This window comes from Carassius auratus, chromosome 25 (genome assembly GCF_003368295.1).
Source record: "Carassius auratus strain Wakin chromosome 25, ASM336829v1, whole genome shotgun sequence".
NCBI classification, from domain to species: domain Eukaryota; kingdom Metazoa; phylum Chordata; class Actinopteri; order Cypriniformes; family Cyprinidae; genus Carassius; species Carassius auratus.
Genome location: NC_039267.1, coordinates 21,343,048 through 21,360,228, shown reverse-complemented (window position 1 = coordinate 21,360,228; position 17,181 = coordinate 21,343,048). Strand labels below are relative to the sequence as shown.

The following is a 17,181-nucleotide window of genomic DNA, read 5'->3' as shown; positions in this document are numbered from 1 at the left end:
TGTGCTTAACTGTATTGAATTTCAAAACTTAGAAATCTTAATCTTAAGACCTGCACTTGCAGACAGTATTATTTTAATGAAACAAAGCACTTAAGTATAATTAAAGACAGAGTCCTCTTAGCTTTTATAAATAATATAATCAAATTAAAGGTATATTTTAAGTCACAATTTTACTAATTTTGTTGTGTTTTAAGGAAGTACTTTTATTTTGATGTGTTGACTGACATGTAGAGTACTGGATTATAATTTTCTGTGTTATTAACCATATATATATATATATATATATATATATATATATATATATATATATATATATATATATATTTATTATTATTTTTATTTTTATTTTATTTTTTTAGTGTCATCCTAGTGGTTGTCTGATCGACTTGTGCCTACAAATGGGAGTGATCATGGTGTTGAAACAGATCTGGAATAACTTCATGGAGCTGGGCTACCCGTGAGTATCGTCTTAAAACTCAAGACTGCAATGTCTGGGGAAAACACTTTATTTCATAAGATCCGACTTTGTTATTGATTGTATGAAAACAGAGGTCTGTGTTCTTCAATTATTAGCCGAACAGGAGGTGTTTGCTGCACTGAACATTCAAAGAGAGAGTTTGTCCTTAGTTCCAGTCCACTGCGTTCACGGCCGACTGATTTTGCCAACCCTGCAGTAAAGAGAGAAATGTATGCCTCATCAGAAAGAGCCTCGATAACAGAGTGTACTAAACAAACTCTCAGCAAACCATGATTATTAGTTTATCTTAGTTTATATTAACATTACTGTCCCCTGATCAGTGTTCACAGACAATGGCAACTCTGTTATTATCTTAAAATAGTACACTAATATATTCTTTCATGACTATTTCAGTTCAGTTTAAAAGCGCTCTTTGTTACATCAAACTTAAAGTACATTTTAAATAGTTGTGTTTTAATAATCTTTTGTCGTGCTTGACTGACTAAAGGCCCATTCACACAAAGAACGATAACTATAAAGATAACTATACAGATAACGATATTAATGTACACACCAGCGAACGATATTGTTTGTGTATTCTAAGCGGATGCGCGTCTGCTGCTTTAAATTCTCGAGCTCATTACAGCAGGATTGATTCTGATTGGTTGGCAATGTTTTTATCATTCATCAGAAGAAAAAAATTGTTCTGAAAGTGATTCCAACAATATCGTTTCTCTTTGCCTTTATCGTTATAGTTGTGGTGTGGAATCCGCTTTTCTTTAATATTGAGAACGATTTTTATATCTTTATAGTTATCGTGCTTGGTGTGAACAGGCCTTAACATACTAAACCTAGTACTACTCAGGTACTTGTTATTTGGCCATAACCATCACGTTCATGATCAAATTTGAACTCAGACTGCTGCAGAACTGGTGGTCCCGGCGTAAGATGAAACGAGCAGGAGAGCAGAGTAAGAGTAAAGAAGAGCTGCCGCAGTGGGATAGAGACTGGAACCTGCAGCCCATGAACGCACACGGCCTGGTGGACGAGTATCTGGAGATGGGTGAGTCCTGCTCGACGACACGTACTGTGAGATCTTGTGAAGTGCCTAATTTTCTGTCATGATTAAGCAGTAGTTAGTTACCTAGTTAAGCAGTCACGATTATAGCTGCCTTAATAATAACGCATCTTAAATAATGTAACTGATGATAATTGCTTTGCTCTTTAGAGCTGAGATTGAAGTATGTTCATCAGGGCAGCATGCTTGCAATGCATTGTGCAAGCATTTCAGCGTTTGCGTGTACGATATGTTGCAAGTTCTGTATGTTTTCTGTACAGTTCTACAGTTTGGTTTCACTACGATCTTTGTGGCGGCATTTCCTCTGGCTCCTCTGCTTGCTCTACTCAACAACATCATCGAGATCCGATTGGACGCCTACAAGTTTGTCACGCAGTGGAGGAGACCGATGCCCGCTCGCGCTACTGACATCGGTTGGTCCTTTTCACCTCAATTAGCCTGGTGTCAATAATTCCAATCTAAATGCAAGAAACATAAGGGTTGTTTGTTGCGATTACTTAATTTAGTCTATTGTAAATATAGATTGTTAGCATGAATATTCACAATAAATAGGATACATCAATTCTTAATGTTCTTAAATGTAGCAGATATTTTTTTTAGATTCATATGTTATCTGTTCTGACTAATTTCAATATATTTTGATAGATTTGTTTTGTTTATTTTTTTAATTAGGTATCTGGCATGGTGTCCTGGAGGGAATTGGAGTCGTGGCTGTCATAACAAATGCATTCGTCATTGCCATCACTTCTGATTACATCCCTCGCTTTGTCTATGCTTTCAAATATGGGCCCTGTGTGGACAAGGGTTACCGGCATGAGAAGTAAGATTTCAAAATAGATTAGAAAGATAGAAATATATAAATAGACAATTACAGGGCCAAACACACCAGTGGCATGTGCTTTGTAAAGCTGAGCAGATTTATTTGGGTAGTACCTCTATTGGTGATGGGTGGTTGCCAAGATGGTTCAGCTTCACCTTTTACATTATCAGTGCATGTCTGGGAAACTATTTTGTAAGTCAGAAATCGGCAGATTTTTATGGAACTTATCCGCATCAAGTCAAATTAGACTAACTGTACTTAGACCTAAACAGAGCTCTGGCATGAAAATCTAGATGGTACAGTCCGATAGGTCTAAATTAGTCTCATGACACGGTATCGGTAGCCAATGAGCTTGCTGCTTAACATTGAAATATATGACTAGAGCTTGCCGTAGCAGTTGCAGCTTCAGAAACCCTCCACCTTCCCCAGCTCTACCTGTATAGATCTGCTATGAAGTGATTTATGAATGCTTAAAGTTATTACTGCTGTGATGTTGGGAAATGTCAACACTTGTTGAGGCCTTATTTTTCGTTAATCTAGCCACTGTACACTCTAAAAATGGCTGGGTTAAAAATAACCCAATTGGCAACCCAGCACTGGGTAAATATTGGACAGAACACGTGCTGGGTTAAAGTAACCCAGCATGCTGGTTTACACATTTTAACCCAGCATGCTGGGTTATTTAGAAAACCCAAGTTAGAGTCATTTTTACCATTTGTGGGATTGCATTTTTATGATTCTGGGTTATTCTTGCTGGGTTATTCTCATAATTTCACTTTTGCTTAACAAAGCAATCATGGATTAATAAATAATGAAGAATACAGGTTATTTAGACTGTTAAAAAGTATTTTTAATGCTATCTGACATTAAAACATTTGTACCAATGACAAACAACATGGAATTTTCCCTTTTTTTTGTTTCCAGCAAATGCAAAATAAATAAATAAAATAAAAATCACAGAATTACATTTGCAATAAATAAGAAAATTATTTCTAAATGACCTGTCTAGCTGTTTAACTATTACATTTTGTCATGTTTAGCTATTTAAATACACAGTGAAATGACATTGACAATTAACATTCTTTAAATTTAAATGTAAAATCATTTAAAGATGTCCTTAAATGTATATCAAGTATATAAAGACTCCTATGTAGGTAGATGTGCACCGCTTAGGATAGTTCAACATATAGTTCACCCAAAAATGAAAATTCTGTAATTTATTACTCAACAAACCCGTAAGAGCTTCATTCATCTTCAGCACACAAGTTAAGATATTTTCGATGATATTCGAGAGCTTTCAGACCAGGATGTATAATTATTGACAATTTTCATTTTGGGGTGAACTATTGTCAAACACTTAAGCTCTGAAGCAAAGATCTACACATGAGAGCAGTTATTGAGCCTGTCAACGGAAGGACAATTTTCAAAAGGAATTGCAAATTATATTTTCAATTGCGTTTTCCACATGTGACAAATCGTGACAAAATCCAAACACAATTGCAAATCTTGAACAAAAACACTGAACAAAATCTACCTTTTCAGTTTTCATGAATGCAGGGACTGCCAAATTTCAAATGGAAAAGCAAAGTCCGTTTGCAGCTGTATTTTCCATTTATTATGAGTAATAAGCCTGTCATATTGATCAAATACTGCATCATAGCAGTTTTACAGTTTTAAATAGGAAAATAGTGTGTAATAATGCAAAGGGACAACAGTAAACACTCAGTTTTCAGTTAAAGTCAGTTCATCACTGATTCAGTGATGTATCGTCCCTCTGTTCAATTAAGTCGATGATATCGCTTGATCTTAATGGTCCCCAACTAAGGAAAACCAAGGAATCAAAACTCCATCTGTGCAGAATGGAGAAAAATACCTTGGGAGAAACCAGGCTCAGTTGGGGGGCCAGTTCTCCTCTGACCAGACGAAACCAGTAGTTCAATTCCAGGCTGCAGCAAAGCCAGATTGTGCAGAAGAATCATCTGTTTCCTGTGGTCTTGTCCTGGTGCTCCTCTGAGACAAGGTCTTTACAGGGGATCTGTATCTGGGGCTCTAGTCGTCCTGGTCTCCGCTGTCTTTCAGGGATGTAGAGGTCCTTTCTAGGTGCTGATCCACCATCTGGTCTGGATGTGTACTGGATACGGGTGGCTACGGTGACCTCGGAATAAGAGAGAAACAGACTAATGTTAGCATAGATGCAACATAAGAACAAGTACATGAGGTGTTACTAATTACCATGTCTGTTTTTTCACTGTATTGCACGTTACCTGCCAAAACTCAAAGGGAATCGCAACTACTTTATCAATTTACTTTAGCCTCAATTTTTGCCAGAGGTGGGACCATACTATAGAGAGTGTTTGTATTGGGAGGTGATGTCAATCAAAGACAATTGTGCCAAATGCTTTGAACAATGGAGGTTAAGGCACTAAAGGCAGCTGCTGCTCCAAGAGATGCGTGTTAAAGAACAAACAGTGCAACCCGGATCTCCTTATATTCTTGGCACCTCACACAATAAATAATTATGTCATTTTTACCCCAAATGCAACTACTATCCCCTGCTAACAGTTAGAACCACATGGTACTATTGGTCAATATTCACCATTAACCAAATGCTTTTCACCTGAGGAATAAAATGTAGGGTAAGATGCAAATAGGTAAAAAAGAGTAGAACTGCAATGTTGTTTTGCTGACGTGCATGAGAGTGCATACAGTGAGAGATTACGGGTAAAAACTACAGAATATATCACAATAAAAAACACGCCCCATAGTATAGTCCCACACTTGACACAAATTGACAGCTTTCTGTGTAAAGCATCTGAAATTCAAATGCTTTTCAATTGCGTTTGGTCTATGTCACAATGTATGCGTCCACATGTGGAAAAATGCAATTAAATATACAATTTGCAATTCCTTTTGAAAATAGTCCAGAATATCCTTACCTGTCCATTGATTATGATCAATTCCTGAGAGATCTGCTGGCATTTTTAAATCGCCACGACAATTGGATGGGGTTTTGTGGACTCTGCTCGGTTAAGGAATTCCATGTTTGTTCCAACCTTTAAAATAAAGTAAAAAAAAAAAAAAAAATATATATATATATATATATATATATATATATATATATATATATATATATATATATATATGTATATATATATATATATATATATATATATATATACAAATTGTTATATCTAAGCAGAATATGATATAGTGATTGGCTGAAAGGCGTGCTTTCAAACTGTCTCCAGTTATTATAAATCACAGTTTTATATTAATATCCTGGCTTTATCAAACACACACAGTCACTGGCACAGATAAGGGCGATCACACTGCATGCGCGCACACAGACATTTCTATGACAAGTCATGTAGGTAAGTTACTGGGATACTCCGCAGCTTTAAAACAGTCCATATATAAACACTTATAGGTGTAACTTTACCAAAGTGATAAGGACAAGTCAAAAACACGAGCTGGAAAATTGGTATATGATGTTTACTCTGCTAAATTGGTACGTTCTGAACACAAAGTTAGCTTTAATTATAGCACAAAATACAAATATATGTGTGTTTAAGTTACGTGAGGGTTAACGTTAGTTGATTATAACAGACAAGCAATTTATGTAAAATGTATAATAAACACAAACTTACCGTTATACGCCTCAATAAGACGAGTTTTTCTCTCACAAATGTATCCATGTGCTTTTCTGACAGGAAAAAACACATTTTGAATGATAATTTGCATGTAAAAAAAACTTTATAAACCACAAAAGCATCAAATCACCTCACTAACGCGGCCTAAGTCAATCACTGTGCGTGCGCGCACTTTGAAATGCCCTGAGACGTCGATTCTTTTCCGGGAATCACTTTGTTCGAGAATTACTGAACCGGTTTATTTGAACTGGATCGTCGGTTCTTTTAGACCTGCAGTCCGACTATATTGTACGTAATTTGTATGATTGACATGTCGATATGGACAACTGCAGGCGTTTACATTAGAGCAGAAAGTCGTATTCACTTTTTGAACTCATTTGACTCACTTAAATGTTAAATTCGCTTTTCAGTGTCAGAAACGACTTTTTCCTCTATTTTCACAGGTATTTGCATATTTCAACCATCCGTCACTGTCTTAAACTTAATAAAACTTTATTAATCTGTCATCTTGGATACCTTAACACCAGTGTTGGGCAAGTTACTTTTAAAAAGTAATTAGTTACAGTTACTAGTTACTTCTTCCAAAAAGTAGCTAAATTAGCTACTCAATTACAAATTTTAAAAGTAACTAGTTACTTAAGAAAGTAACTATTGCATTACTTTCAAGTAAAATTTAATTTTAAATGCTCAAATGTGACCCCACCTCTACCCCTCTTTAAAGGAACTTAAAATACATGTGCATGTTCAATTATTTATGATAAATCTGAATATTATAATGTAATGGACACTTAATACAATACATTATTAACAGAAACATTGTACACACATCTAAAAAAAATTGTTGCTGTGGGACAAAGTGAGACTAACCTCCAATCAAATTCCATGTATGTAGATATTATGTTTATATAGTGGATCAATGCAAATAACACGATAGATGTTTGGGAACTTTTGATATTTCCTTTTATTGTTTCTTTAATTTCTTGAAGGAAAAAGTAATGTATAGCCTATACTTCCATTTAGAGAAGGCTACTTTTGGATTATTTGGGCTCGTCGCCATACCTGTCTCTCGTTGACTGACTGGCTTGTGTTGTTCCTTGTGTGTCCTGTCCTGTCCGACTATGCGTTATGATGGGTTGTTCGCAATCCATGAGCGTTAGTGATGATGGGTCGTTCGCGAATGAGCGTTAGTGATGATGGATCGACTCGTTCGCGAATGAGCTTTTGATGAGTCGTTTGCGATTCGCGAATGAGCGACTCTAAGAGCCGGTGTTCTGTCGATTTGTCCTACGCTGTCAGATTTTCCTACCTCCCACCAAAACAGTGGGTAGTACAATTCCACAACGAAAATTCTACTGTAAAGTTATGGTTTATTAACGTCTACACCTACCACAACCCTAATCATACCCTTACAGTACTGCAAATACAGTAATTATGTGTTATATTCGCGGTTGTAGCTAAAATGGATACAGTTACAGGAAACCAACAATAAATATTATTTTCTACCAATTAGATTGCGTTTTTATTAAAGTCTACAACTACTCCAGCCCTAAACCTACCCTAACAGTAATGCAGATACATTAAATATCGTTGTTTAGCATGAGACAAAGGACGCGATATTGATGTGCGCGTGCGCAGTAAACCCGCGTAGGAAAATCTGACAGGGTAGGATAAACTTCTGGAGCTGGCTCGCATATCTGAAGAGCCGACTCTATTTTTTCAAATTTAGCCTATAGAAATTAAATAATTATGTAATAAAAATTGAAATATTATAGTCAAAGTCATTTAAAGAGCCGTTTGTGAGCCAAAGAGCCAGCTCTTTTCAGTGAGCTGAGTCAAAAGAGCCGAATTCCCATCACTACTATGCGTGCTTTCGAACACCCGCCCAACTCTACCTCTGATTGGCTTAGAATTAAATTTTACTCTACCTCAGCCAATCGTCAGCATTTATGCGCTTGTCTCGTGCTCTGCCCACTAACCAAGGAAGAACAGTAAAAAAAAGTATTTGCCTCTCGCTCAGAGATCTAGTTGGTCTGATGAAAAAAAAAAAAAAACGGCTTCATCATCAGTTATAGTAACGCGCCGCATTTTTTGGCAGTAACGGTAACGGCGTTATTAAGATGAGAAAAGTAATCAATTAGATTACTCGTTACTGGAAAAAGTAATGCCGTTAGTAACGCCGTTATTTATAACGCCGTTATTCACATCACTGCTTAACACGATTATGCGAGTCACGTAACGCAGGTTGGCTGTTTGATGTAAACTGTTCATCATTTAACGTAAATAATGTTGGCCTGTATACGTTTAACAGTATTGTTGCCGGAAAAAAAGTTATAATTCTTCCAATTGAAAATAATTATTAATGAAAAATTTAAATAAACTTACCTTAAAACAGTTGAAAGCCGTGTCTTTGCCCCATTGTTCTTCCAAAATGACAGTTGGGGAGCGATTTGAACATCTTCAAGGCGCGTTAAATAACCCAGCGCTGACCTGAAACAACCCAGCGACACAACCCAGCATGTTTAACCCAACTCCTGGTAAATTGAAACTACCCAAAAGTGTTTAAAAAGAAATAAAATAACCCAACAAAATTACCCAACAGACTCAACCCAGCATTTTGGGTTAAAAAATAACCCAGACGTTTTTAGAGTGTATTGAATGAATACCTGGGGTTATGTTTGTTTTCTTCTAAAAGAGAAGAAAAGTAATCGAATCTAGCAGTTTTTAATGCTTTTCTGTAGGATAGGTTACTTTCCCACCAAGCAATACGAAATACCTCTAGTCTTGTGGTAGAAGTGATGGTTCTACCATACTTGTAACAAGAAGTAGAATTTACATTTTTGGCTATATGAAGTTTGCACAAAACTAAATAATGATCTTAGATATCATCACTTGGCTGCATAATTTCAACACTATCAACATCAATTCCATGTGACAGTATTAAATCTAGAGTATGATTTCGACAATGAGTAGGTCCTGAGACATGTTGTCTAACCCCAATAGAGTTCAGAATGTCTATAAATGCTGATCCCAATGCATCTTTTTCATTATCAACATGGATATTAAAATCACCAACAATTAAAAATGTTGAACTATGAATGCTGCACAGCAGCATGTTCTGGATGTAGTGGCAGTAGCAAGTCTAGGTACTGTACTTACTCTGCAGCAGCAGCAGTGTAGCAGATCTATTCCTATTCCGAGAGTTATGAAATTATGAATTTGTGTGAATCTCTGTGTTGCTAATGATTTGTATTTTCATTTTGTGTGTCTTTACACAGATGTCTAAGAGGATACTTGAACAACAGCCTCTCTGTTTTTGATATGGGTGAATTTAAAAATGGGAGTTATCATCCTCGATACTGCAGGTAAAGCAACACTCATGCTACAGTTTCATGTTGTTATATGCTTTTGGGTTTTGTATTTTTCTCAAGGTAAATTTATCTTATTCCCTTCTACAGGTATCGGGATTATAGAGCGCCTCCATGGAGTCCTGAACCCTATGAGTTCACCCTGCAGTTCTGGCATGTTTTGGCTGCCAGACTAGCCTTCATCATAGTCTTTGAGGTCAGTGCTATTTAACAATATTATCTAAGTAATGCTTTACACCATTAACAACCTTTTATGGGATCCTTGAGGTATGGGTTCTTAATGGGTTTGTCCACAGGTTCCATGTAGGTCCATACTGGAGCTAAATCAGACAAGACTGACAAGGAACTCATGGACAAGCCCTTTAGAGCCAATACTGTAGTTAATTCAGACAAGACCGACAAGGATCTCATGTCAAACCCCATTTACAGCCCATAATGGAAATAATTCAGACAAGACCGACAAGGAACTCATGAACAAGCCCATTAGAGCCAATACTGTAGTTAATTCAGACAAGACCGACAAGGAACTCATGTCAAATCCCATTTACAGCCCATAATGGAGATAATTCAGACAGGGCCATCATGGAATTCAAGTGGGCTTATTTAGATAAGGATGATAAGTAACTTATGGACAAACCCATGTTGAGCCCATACCTCAAGTTCATATTTTGCCTACATTGGCCTCACCTTAAATTGTTGACTTGGAGAAGCTACTTTAAAATTTTATTTTGCAAAGGTGTAAGCTATATATGATTGGAAGTAGTTAAAGTAAACTTGCTCTTTGATAAAGCTTGAAAGGTACTTGAGCAGGGGTCTCCAAACTCATTCCTGAAGTTGGACCCAGTCCAACCCTAATTAATAATTAAATGAGCCAATCACGGTCTTTCTAAGCTTCTTGCTAGAAACTTCCAGTAGAAGGTAAGTAGAATAAGCAATATTAAGTATAAATAAGCAGTATTCTTAAAACAGTATGCAAAAAAGGTACTTAAATCACCTATTACTATTGAGATTCTGAAGTGCTCATTGTCATGGGACCATGATGGCACTGGTCTTCTTTAACACAAGGCTAATTTAGCTACTTCTCAGTACTGCAATGCAACCTAAGATTATGACATGTTTGTGATTTTTCCATTGTCTGTTATATTCTCCATAGCACCTAGTGTTTGGCATTAAGACCTTCATAGCCCATCTGATTCCAGACATGCCCAAAGACCTGTGTGATCGCATGCGCAGGGAGAAATACCTAATGCAGGAGATGATGTATGAGACGGAACTGGAGCACTTGCAGAAAGAGCGGAAAAAGAATGGCAAACGTTATCACCATGAGTGGCCTTAGCCATGCCTGTCCATAAATATACAAAAAAATGCCCACTGGAGAACCACATTCACTACCCACAAAAGCACATAAAGACTTTAGAGCGGAGGACAAGCGTCCTTGAAACATGCACACCTGCAGCACATATGTGAACACGGACATTCATATACAACCGTTCTGCTACCTTGGACAGCTAGCTTTATTGACTCCATGCATGGGCTGCCCACTTTTCATTGCTCTGACAAACCAGGAAGCGGATTCAGTGTGGGGTCAAAACCTGATCTCCGGGTGGCCCTTTAGAGCCTACAGTTGGCAGCTGTACTCTGCACCAAAGAGGTTTTTCTCAATTACATTATCCCTACCCGAGAGTAGTTCTAAAACTTTACTGATTGGCTACTTAAACTTTTGGCTCATTAGCAAAAGGTGGCTATGAAGCAATTATGGATTGGGATAAAGAAGCTTGAGAAACACTATACTAAAGAAAATCATGATAGGCATTTTATCTATAAAAATATGTATTGAGGGTATTGAATGAATGGTATTAGTTTGAAACCACGCGGAAATTAAATAAATTGGATTTCCGAGAGCACAACTGGATCCACCTTCCTTCTTAATAGTCAACAAACGTCTGTGCTAGAGTACGCTGCAGAACATGAAGGAGATTCACTTCCACAAACCACTGCTTTGTCCATGTGAAGCATCATCAACATTGAGATCAATGGATTGCAGTGTTTTCTAACACACCGTAAACTCCAGTGTGTGGGTGGGAAATATCATTCTTTGAACACGCATCCTTCCCGGCATGGCCTGCAGTGGCGCTGCTCTTTCATCTGTGTTCTGTCGTAGTTCTGAATGGAGCACTGGTGCGGTTGGACTGTTTACTATGCAGATGAAGGGTTTTTGGAGTTTCTGCTTTCCTACTTGTCTGCGTCTCTGTGCGTGGCAGCTATCATCCCGCAGTTCTCTACCAGGTGACCAGGCAACGTGACGAAGTTTACTTACGAACAAATTTACCGTTGCGCCCCTCTCTTCGCTTGCCAGCATCTCACATTGTGATTCTTGTTACAAAAGTGGTTTCTGGTAAAGGTTACCAAATAAAAATCAATTTGTTTATGCAAATGAACAGTTTTTATGTACTGCAGCGCCTTGAAAAGATATGCAGATCTGTCTTTCAGTACGATAAGTCATTTTGTCAAGGCAAATAAAATAAAACAAATAGCCAATATTGGCAAAATGGTGATATAAGTAACATGCATGTTTTTTTATTGCATGTTGTTTCTTTGTTTTTCATTATTTTAAAAGACTATGTGCTTTGTTCATTGGCCTGGTTTTGTAGTGTGTGTGAGCTGAATTGATGTGTGAGTGAGTTTGTTGCTCGGCTGTCATGAGTTTTGTGTTCCTATCAGCCTATGAGCAAGACATTGGCTATCTTTGGAACAACATACTAGCATCTCTGCAGTGTATAGTATGTATGCTGTGAATTTTTTGAGTTTGTGAGTTTGCTAAATTATTAAGAATACAACCTGAGTGAGCTGTGTGGAATGCAGTATCCCACAATGCAATGCTTTCGACTTAACCTACAGTACAATAGAGCGATGCAGTGATGATACTTTTGTTCAGAATAATAGAATTGGAAAGTGCTAAAATACTCCAAGCTTTCATACTTTCCAAGCTTTCCACTCTATTTCCAGTGTGATTAATGTACTTTAAAATTAAAATTCCTTCTTGATTCATTAATTGATTGGAACACCAAAAATTGATTATGAAAATGGCGATTCACTGTTTTTACTTTCATTCACTCCCGAATATATAAGTTATGTAGCAACAATGTAGCATACTACTGTTTGAAGTTGAAGTTACTGTTGCATGTGTTGTTGCATAATGGATGCCGTTTGATATACTAAAAATAGTATGCAGTATACATAAACTGTGCAGTATGAAGTAAGCAGTAAGCTAGTGTTCGACTGCAAACATTGTCAACCACTGTAAAATACAAAAATCACAGCATATTAATCTATCCACCATTATCCATACAGTTCAAGCTTAAACAGATGAGATGATAGAATTACAATTGGGACAGTGGAGGTGGAAGACAAACTCTGTTACTTTACATGTTGTGTGTGTGTGTGTGTGTGTGTAAAATGTATTTTCTGTATATTTCTTTTTTTGGGCGTGTATGTGTGCATGTTTAAATATGTGCATTCATTACTGTGTGTTTGCGTGTGTGTGTGTGTGTGAAAGAGTGCAAGAGTTTTGTAAAGCTGATGAAGTGAGTGCTCCCAGCATGCATCTCATTCTTACACTGTTTTTTAAAAGGCAATGACTATGTTCGAAATAGCATACTACCCAACTACTATACTTTTTTTCAGTATTTATTATGTATAGCAGGCAAAGAATGTAAATGTTGTATGCATGGAATATTAAGGTTTACTACATGTGCTCTAATCTCCATTGTCTGTCACTCAACACAGTGTGTTCAACTTGAACTTATATTTCAGTGTGACATACGCGCTAAAAGTAATATCAGTCATGATTTTCTCAACTCTATCTCTGATCAGACTGAGAAAAAGTTTAATATAAGTGTGTTTATTTTAGAGAGATAACTAGATACCATATAGTTTAATTCAGTTAAACATTCAATGTAATGTGTCATTCTCTTTAACATACTTAAAAATAGTGCACATTAAAGTACGTACTGTGCAGTATGCAAGAAGTATTCAATAAATACGTTAGTATTCCATTTCGAACACAGTCGATGCATCTGTCCTCAGGCCCTTTGAGTGTTTGCAGATGAGATATTTGTATCATATTTTCTTAGCTTGAATCAAGTATTGCTTTTTTAAGTATGTTTTTTGCACTTTCCATTTGCATGGGTAAGACCCCATATGGGTTCAGATATACACTCAAAAAAAATCAGAAACGAAGCTTAGATTGTGTTCTCGCTTCATAGATATTTTACACTCAATAAAAGTTGAATTTAAGTTGAATTTCATTAAAGCACTTTAGGAGCATAATTTTCATTACCTCTGTTTAGGATTTACGTTCAAGAAAATATACATATATATTACTGTGTAGTTTATTAGAACAGTGGTTCTCAACTGGTCAGTCGCAACTCAATATTGATCTCAGTCTGTTCTAGTAGGTTTACTGACAGCAGTGAAAAACATGATAAACGTATATAATAAAATGCACCAGTTTTGGTACTGTGTTGGGTCGCCATTTTTGGTCCTAGATAAAAACCAGTCGAGAATCACTGTATTAGACACTAAAGTGTGCTTTGATGATTTATGTGTTATGGATCTTCAGCAGGACCAGAATTTCATAAAATGAATGGAAATGTGAGGTTGATCTGAAACAGGAAGTAGTCTCTACTATGACGCACCGTTCTCTTGGTGTACTGTAATCTATGCATGACCTCATTGAGAAGCCCAGTCCATCTCGGGCTCTTGACGAACCTTTGTGTATCTGTGCACTTTTTACTGTGAAGTGTGCATGGCCTTTATCTGCTAAAACCGGAGAAGACTGACCTGAGATCAGTACGTGTTGTAGTGGTTCTTCGTCATGAATGATCAGTTGTTAATGGCCTTGTGGTGATCTCATTAACATTAATTTACAGACAATTGGACAACAAATGTTATTCAGGTTTTATTAAATACACTTGGTTGTATATAAAATGTCTTCATTGAAAATGCCTGTCATAAGTACATGAAACAATAAAGATGTTTATTATGATCAACAGCATGCATTATACCACTACAGTCAGCGTTTAACATCTCTTGCACAGACTCACTGCATTTTATTGGAATAATGACTTGATTCCTGCATCAGTTATTAGTCAAAACAATGCAATTGCTAGTGTTGTTATAAAGTTAGGCTTAGGTTAAAGTTGGAGTTTTTGGATGCTATTTTGTGGTCAATGCTTAGGTTTGAATTTAAAGTGTCCCTATTATGGGTTATGAAAGGTTCATATTTTGGTTTTGGGAATCCCCAACATTGACATGCATGCAAGGCACAAAAACATTTTCATTGTCTTATGCATTTATTTTTACCTTATTTGTTCAAAGATTCCCAAATGATTTGTTTAACGACTAATTTTTCCAAACCTTTGCGTGACGCTAAACACCCAAGCCAGCTAATCAAGGTCTTACTAGACACGCTAGAAACTTCCATGCAGGTGTGTCTCATCAGGTTGGAGCTAAACTCTGCAGGACACTGGCCCTCCAGGATTGAGTTTGGAGACCCAAGTTCTAGAACAACATTCCCATCTACTATTTAGATTTAAGAGTCGGTGATGGGGTTGGGTCTGGAGAAGGGGTTTCCAGTCCTGCTTCTGGAGGGCATGTAGAGTTTAGCTACCAGCTGCCAAAACAATCTTGTCTGGAAGTTGTGATTAATCCTGAAAGCCATGATTAGTTGGTTCAGGTGTATTTAATTATAGAATTTGATCCAAACTCTCCAGGATAGTGGCCCTCCAGGAGGGCACCATTGGTCTTAAGAAACATGTCCATAATTTAGACAGTAGGTGCGGTAGGGCTAAAAAATGAGAATTGTGAGCTGCAATGATTGGGAATTAAAGTTTGGAATAATGTTTAACCGCTTAAGACATGTCTTTATATTGTTTAGAGCATTAAAAATAATGAAAAAAAAGGATATTTCATTCATAATTTATGCTATGTCCTTGGTTGTTTTTAAAATCACCAATACATTTTTAGTTTTCAAGATTTTGTTTACCAGACTTTGTATATAATGTTATAACACAATGATTCATTAGACCATTTTTCTTTCTGCAAAATGTGCGTAAAATGGCCATAAACAGGTTCTCATTATATACAATGTATCTATAAACTAAATCTAATTTGCATAGTAATGTGTTTTGGGGGCAATGTGTTAACAAGCGCAAGATTGGGGGTTTGAATCCCAGGGAACACGTTAGGAGAAAACATTTAGACTGAACGCAATGTAAGTCGCTTTGGATAAAAGCGTCTGCTAAATGCATAAATTCAAATTCAAGATTTTCATAATAATATATAATTTTTCACATAATACTGAAATATAATTTCTTTCCCTATTCATATGTCTCCCAAAATGTGTAATAAACATGCTTTTAGTATCGGTGTCCTCATATAAGAACATGTATGAAATCAACATCCTGTTTTGTAACAGAAAGTCAGAAAGTATTTTGATTTGAAATCCCATAACATTTTCCTGAGATATTGATTTAGGACACAGAAATGATAAAATTCATACAGATATCGGACAGATTTAACTGATAATTAAAAAATATTATCATCTTTCATAAGAGAGTCATTAAATTAATTTCAGACATTTCTGAAGACCAAGGTGACGGAGTGGTGATGGTAAAACATCCAATAATTGGGTATTTCTGAAAAGCCCTGAATGTGCTCTGTCCAGGACATACAGACTTAAAACTGTGGCATACAGTCTCACAGAAATTCTCTAAATATAATGTCCTCATATGAGACCGCTGGGTCTTAAGAGGTTAAAGCTGAAGATGGTTAAAATCTAGTTTAAATCTAGTGAAATTTTCCCAAAAAAGTAACATTATGTCATTAATTACCCACCCTCATGTCTTACCAAACCTGTAAGATCTTCTGAACACAAATTAATGTATGTTTGATGAAATCCATGAGTTTTCTATATAATGTAACTACCATGTTCAAGGCACAGAAAGGTAGTAAGGACATCAGTGGTTCCAACTTAATTTTATGAAGCTACGAGGATACTTTTTTGTTTGCAAAGAAAACCAAAATAATTTGATCAAAGACTTTCGAAATAAATTATAGACTGAATTATTTAATGACCGCATTAAAATTTTGGGGTGAACTAACCCTTTAAGAGTCAAGATTGGACTTAGACATTGGAGTTACAGGTTAGGGTTGGGTTAGACTCAGGATGGGGTGTCAGGGTTTTTTGCACTTTATTTTACAGTTCCTCATGTACATACTATGTACTTATTATAGTAATTACAATAACTATGTAATAACTAGGTACTAACCCTGAACCGACCCCTAAACCTAACCCTACACCCATGTAGTTACCTTGTATTACCAGAACTTTCTTAGATAGATACACTATAAGTACATTATAAGTACATGTTAGTACACGTACTGTAAAATAAAGTGCAACCTTTTTTTTTACTGTCCTGCAGACTTCAGTTCTAACCCTGATCCAACACTCCTGCCTGTAATTATCGAGTGACCCTGTACACCCTGATTAACTGGTTCAGGTGTGTTTGATTGGGGCTGGAGCTGAAATCTGCAGGACAGTAGGTCTCCAGCAGCAGACCTGGAGATCCCTGGGTCAGAAGAGGGAAATTCAAGTTTGGGGGTGTCCAGACTCGGTCGTGGAGGGCCGGTGTCCTGCAGAGTTTAGTTCCAACTTGCCTCAACACATCTATAAGGAAGTTTCTAGTATGCCTAGTAATAAGTTGATTCACGTGTGTCTAACGGGTTGGATCTAAACTCTGCAGGACACC

At 36.7% G+C, this 17,181-nt stretch overlaps 1 protein-coding gene across 3 annotated transcripts in view; it reads left to right on the top strand.

Moving 5' to 3' along the window:
* Positions 1-15,466, top strand: part of LOC113043758 (anoctamin-3-like) — a 61,460-nt gene extending 45,994 nt beyond the window's left edge. For all 3 annotated transcript variants that reach the window (XM_026203336.1, XM_026203335.1, XM_026203337.1), the window contains 7 exons: positions 360-457; positions 1,375-1,520; positions 1,796-1,948; positions 2,208-2,355; positions 9,281-9,367; positions 9,461-9,566; positions 10,524-15,466. In XM_026203336.1, the coding sequence (XP_026059121.1) occupies positions 360-457; positions 1,375-1,520; positions 1,796-1,948; positions 2,208-2,355; positions 9,281-9,367; positions 9,461-9,566; positions 10,524-10,706 (921 nt within the window). In that variant the 3' untranslated portion in view covers positions 10,707-15,466. The remainder of the gene's footprint in view (positions 1-359; positions 458-1,374; positions 1,521-1,795; positions 1,949-2,207; positions 2,356-9,280; positions 9,368-9,460; positions 9,567-10,523) is intronic.
* The last annotated feature ends 1,715 nt before the right edge of the window (positions 15,467-17,181 follow it).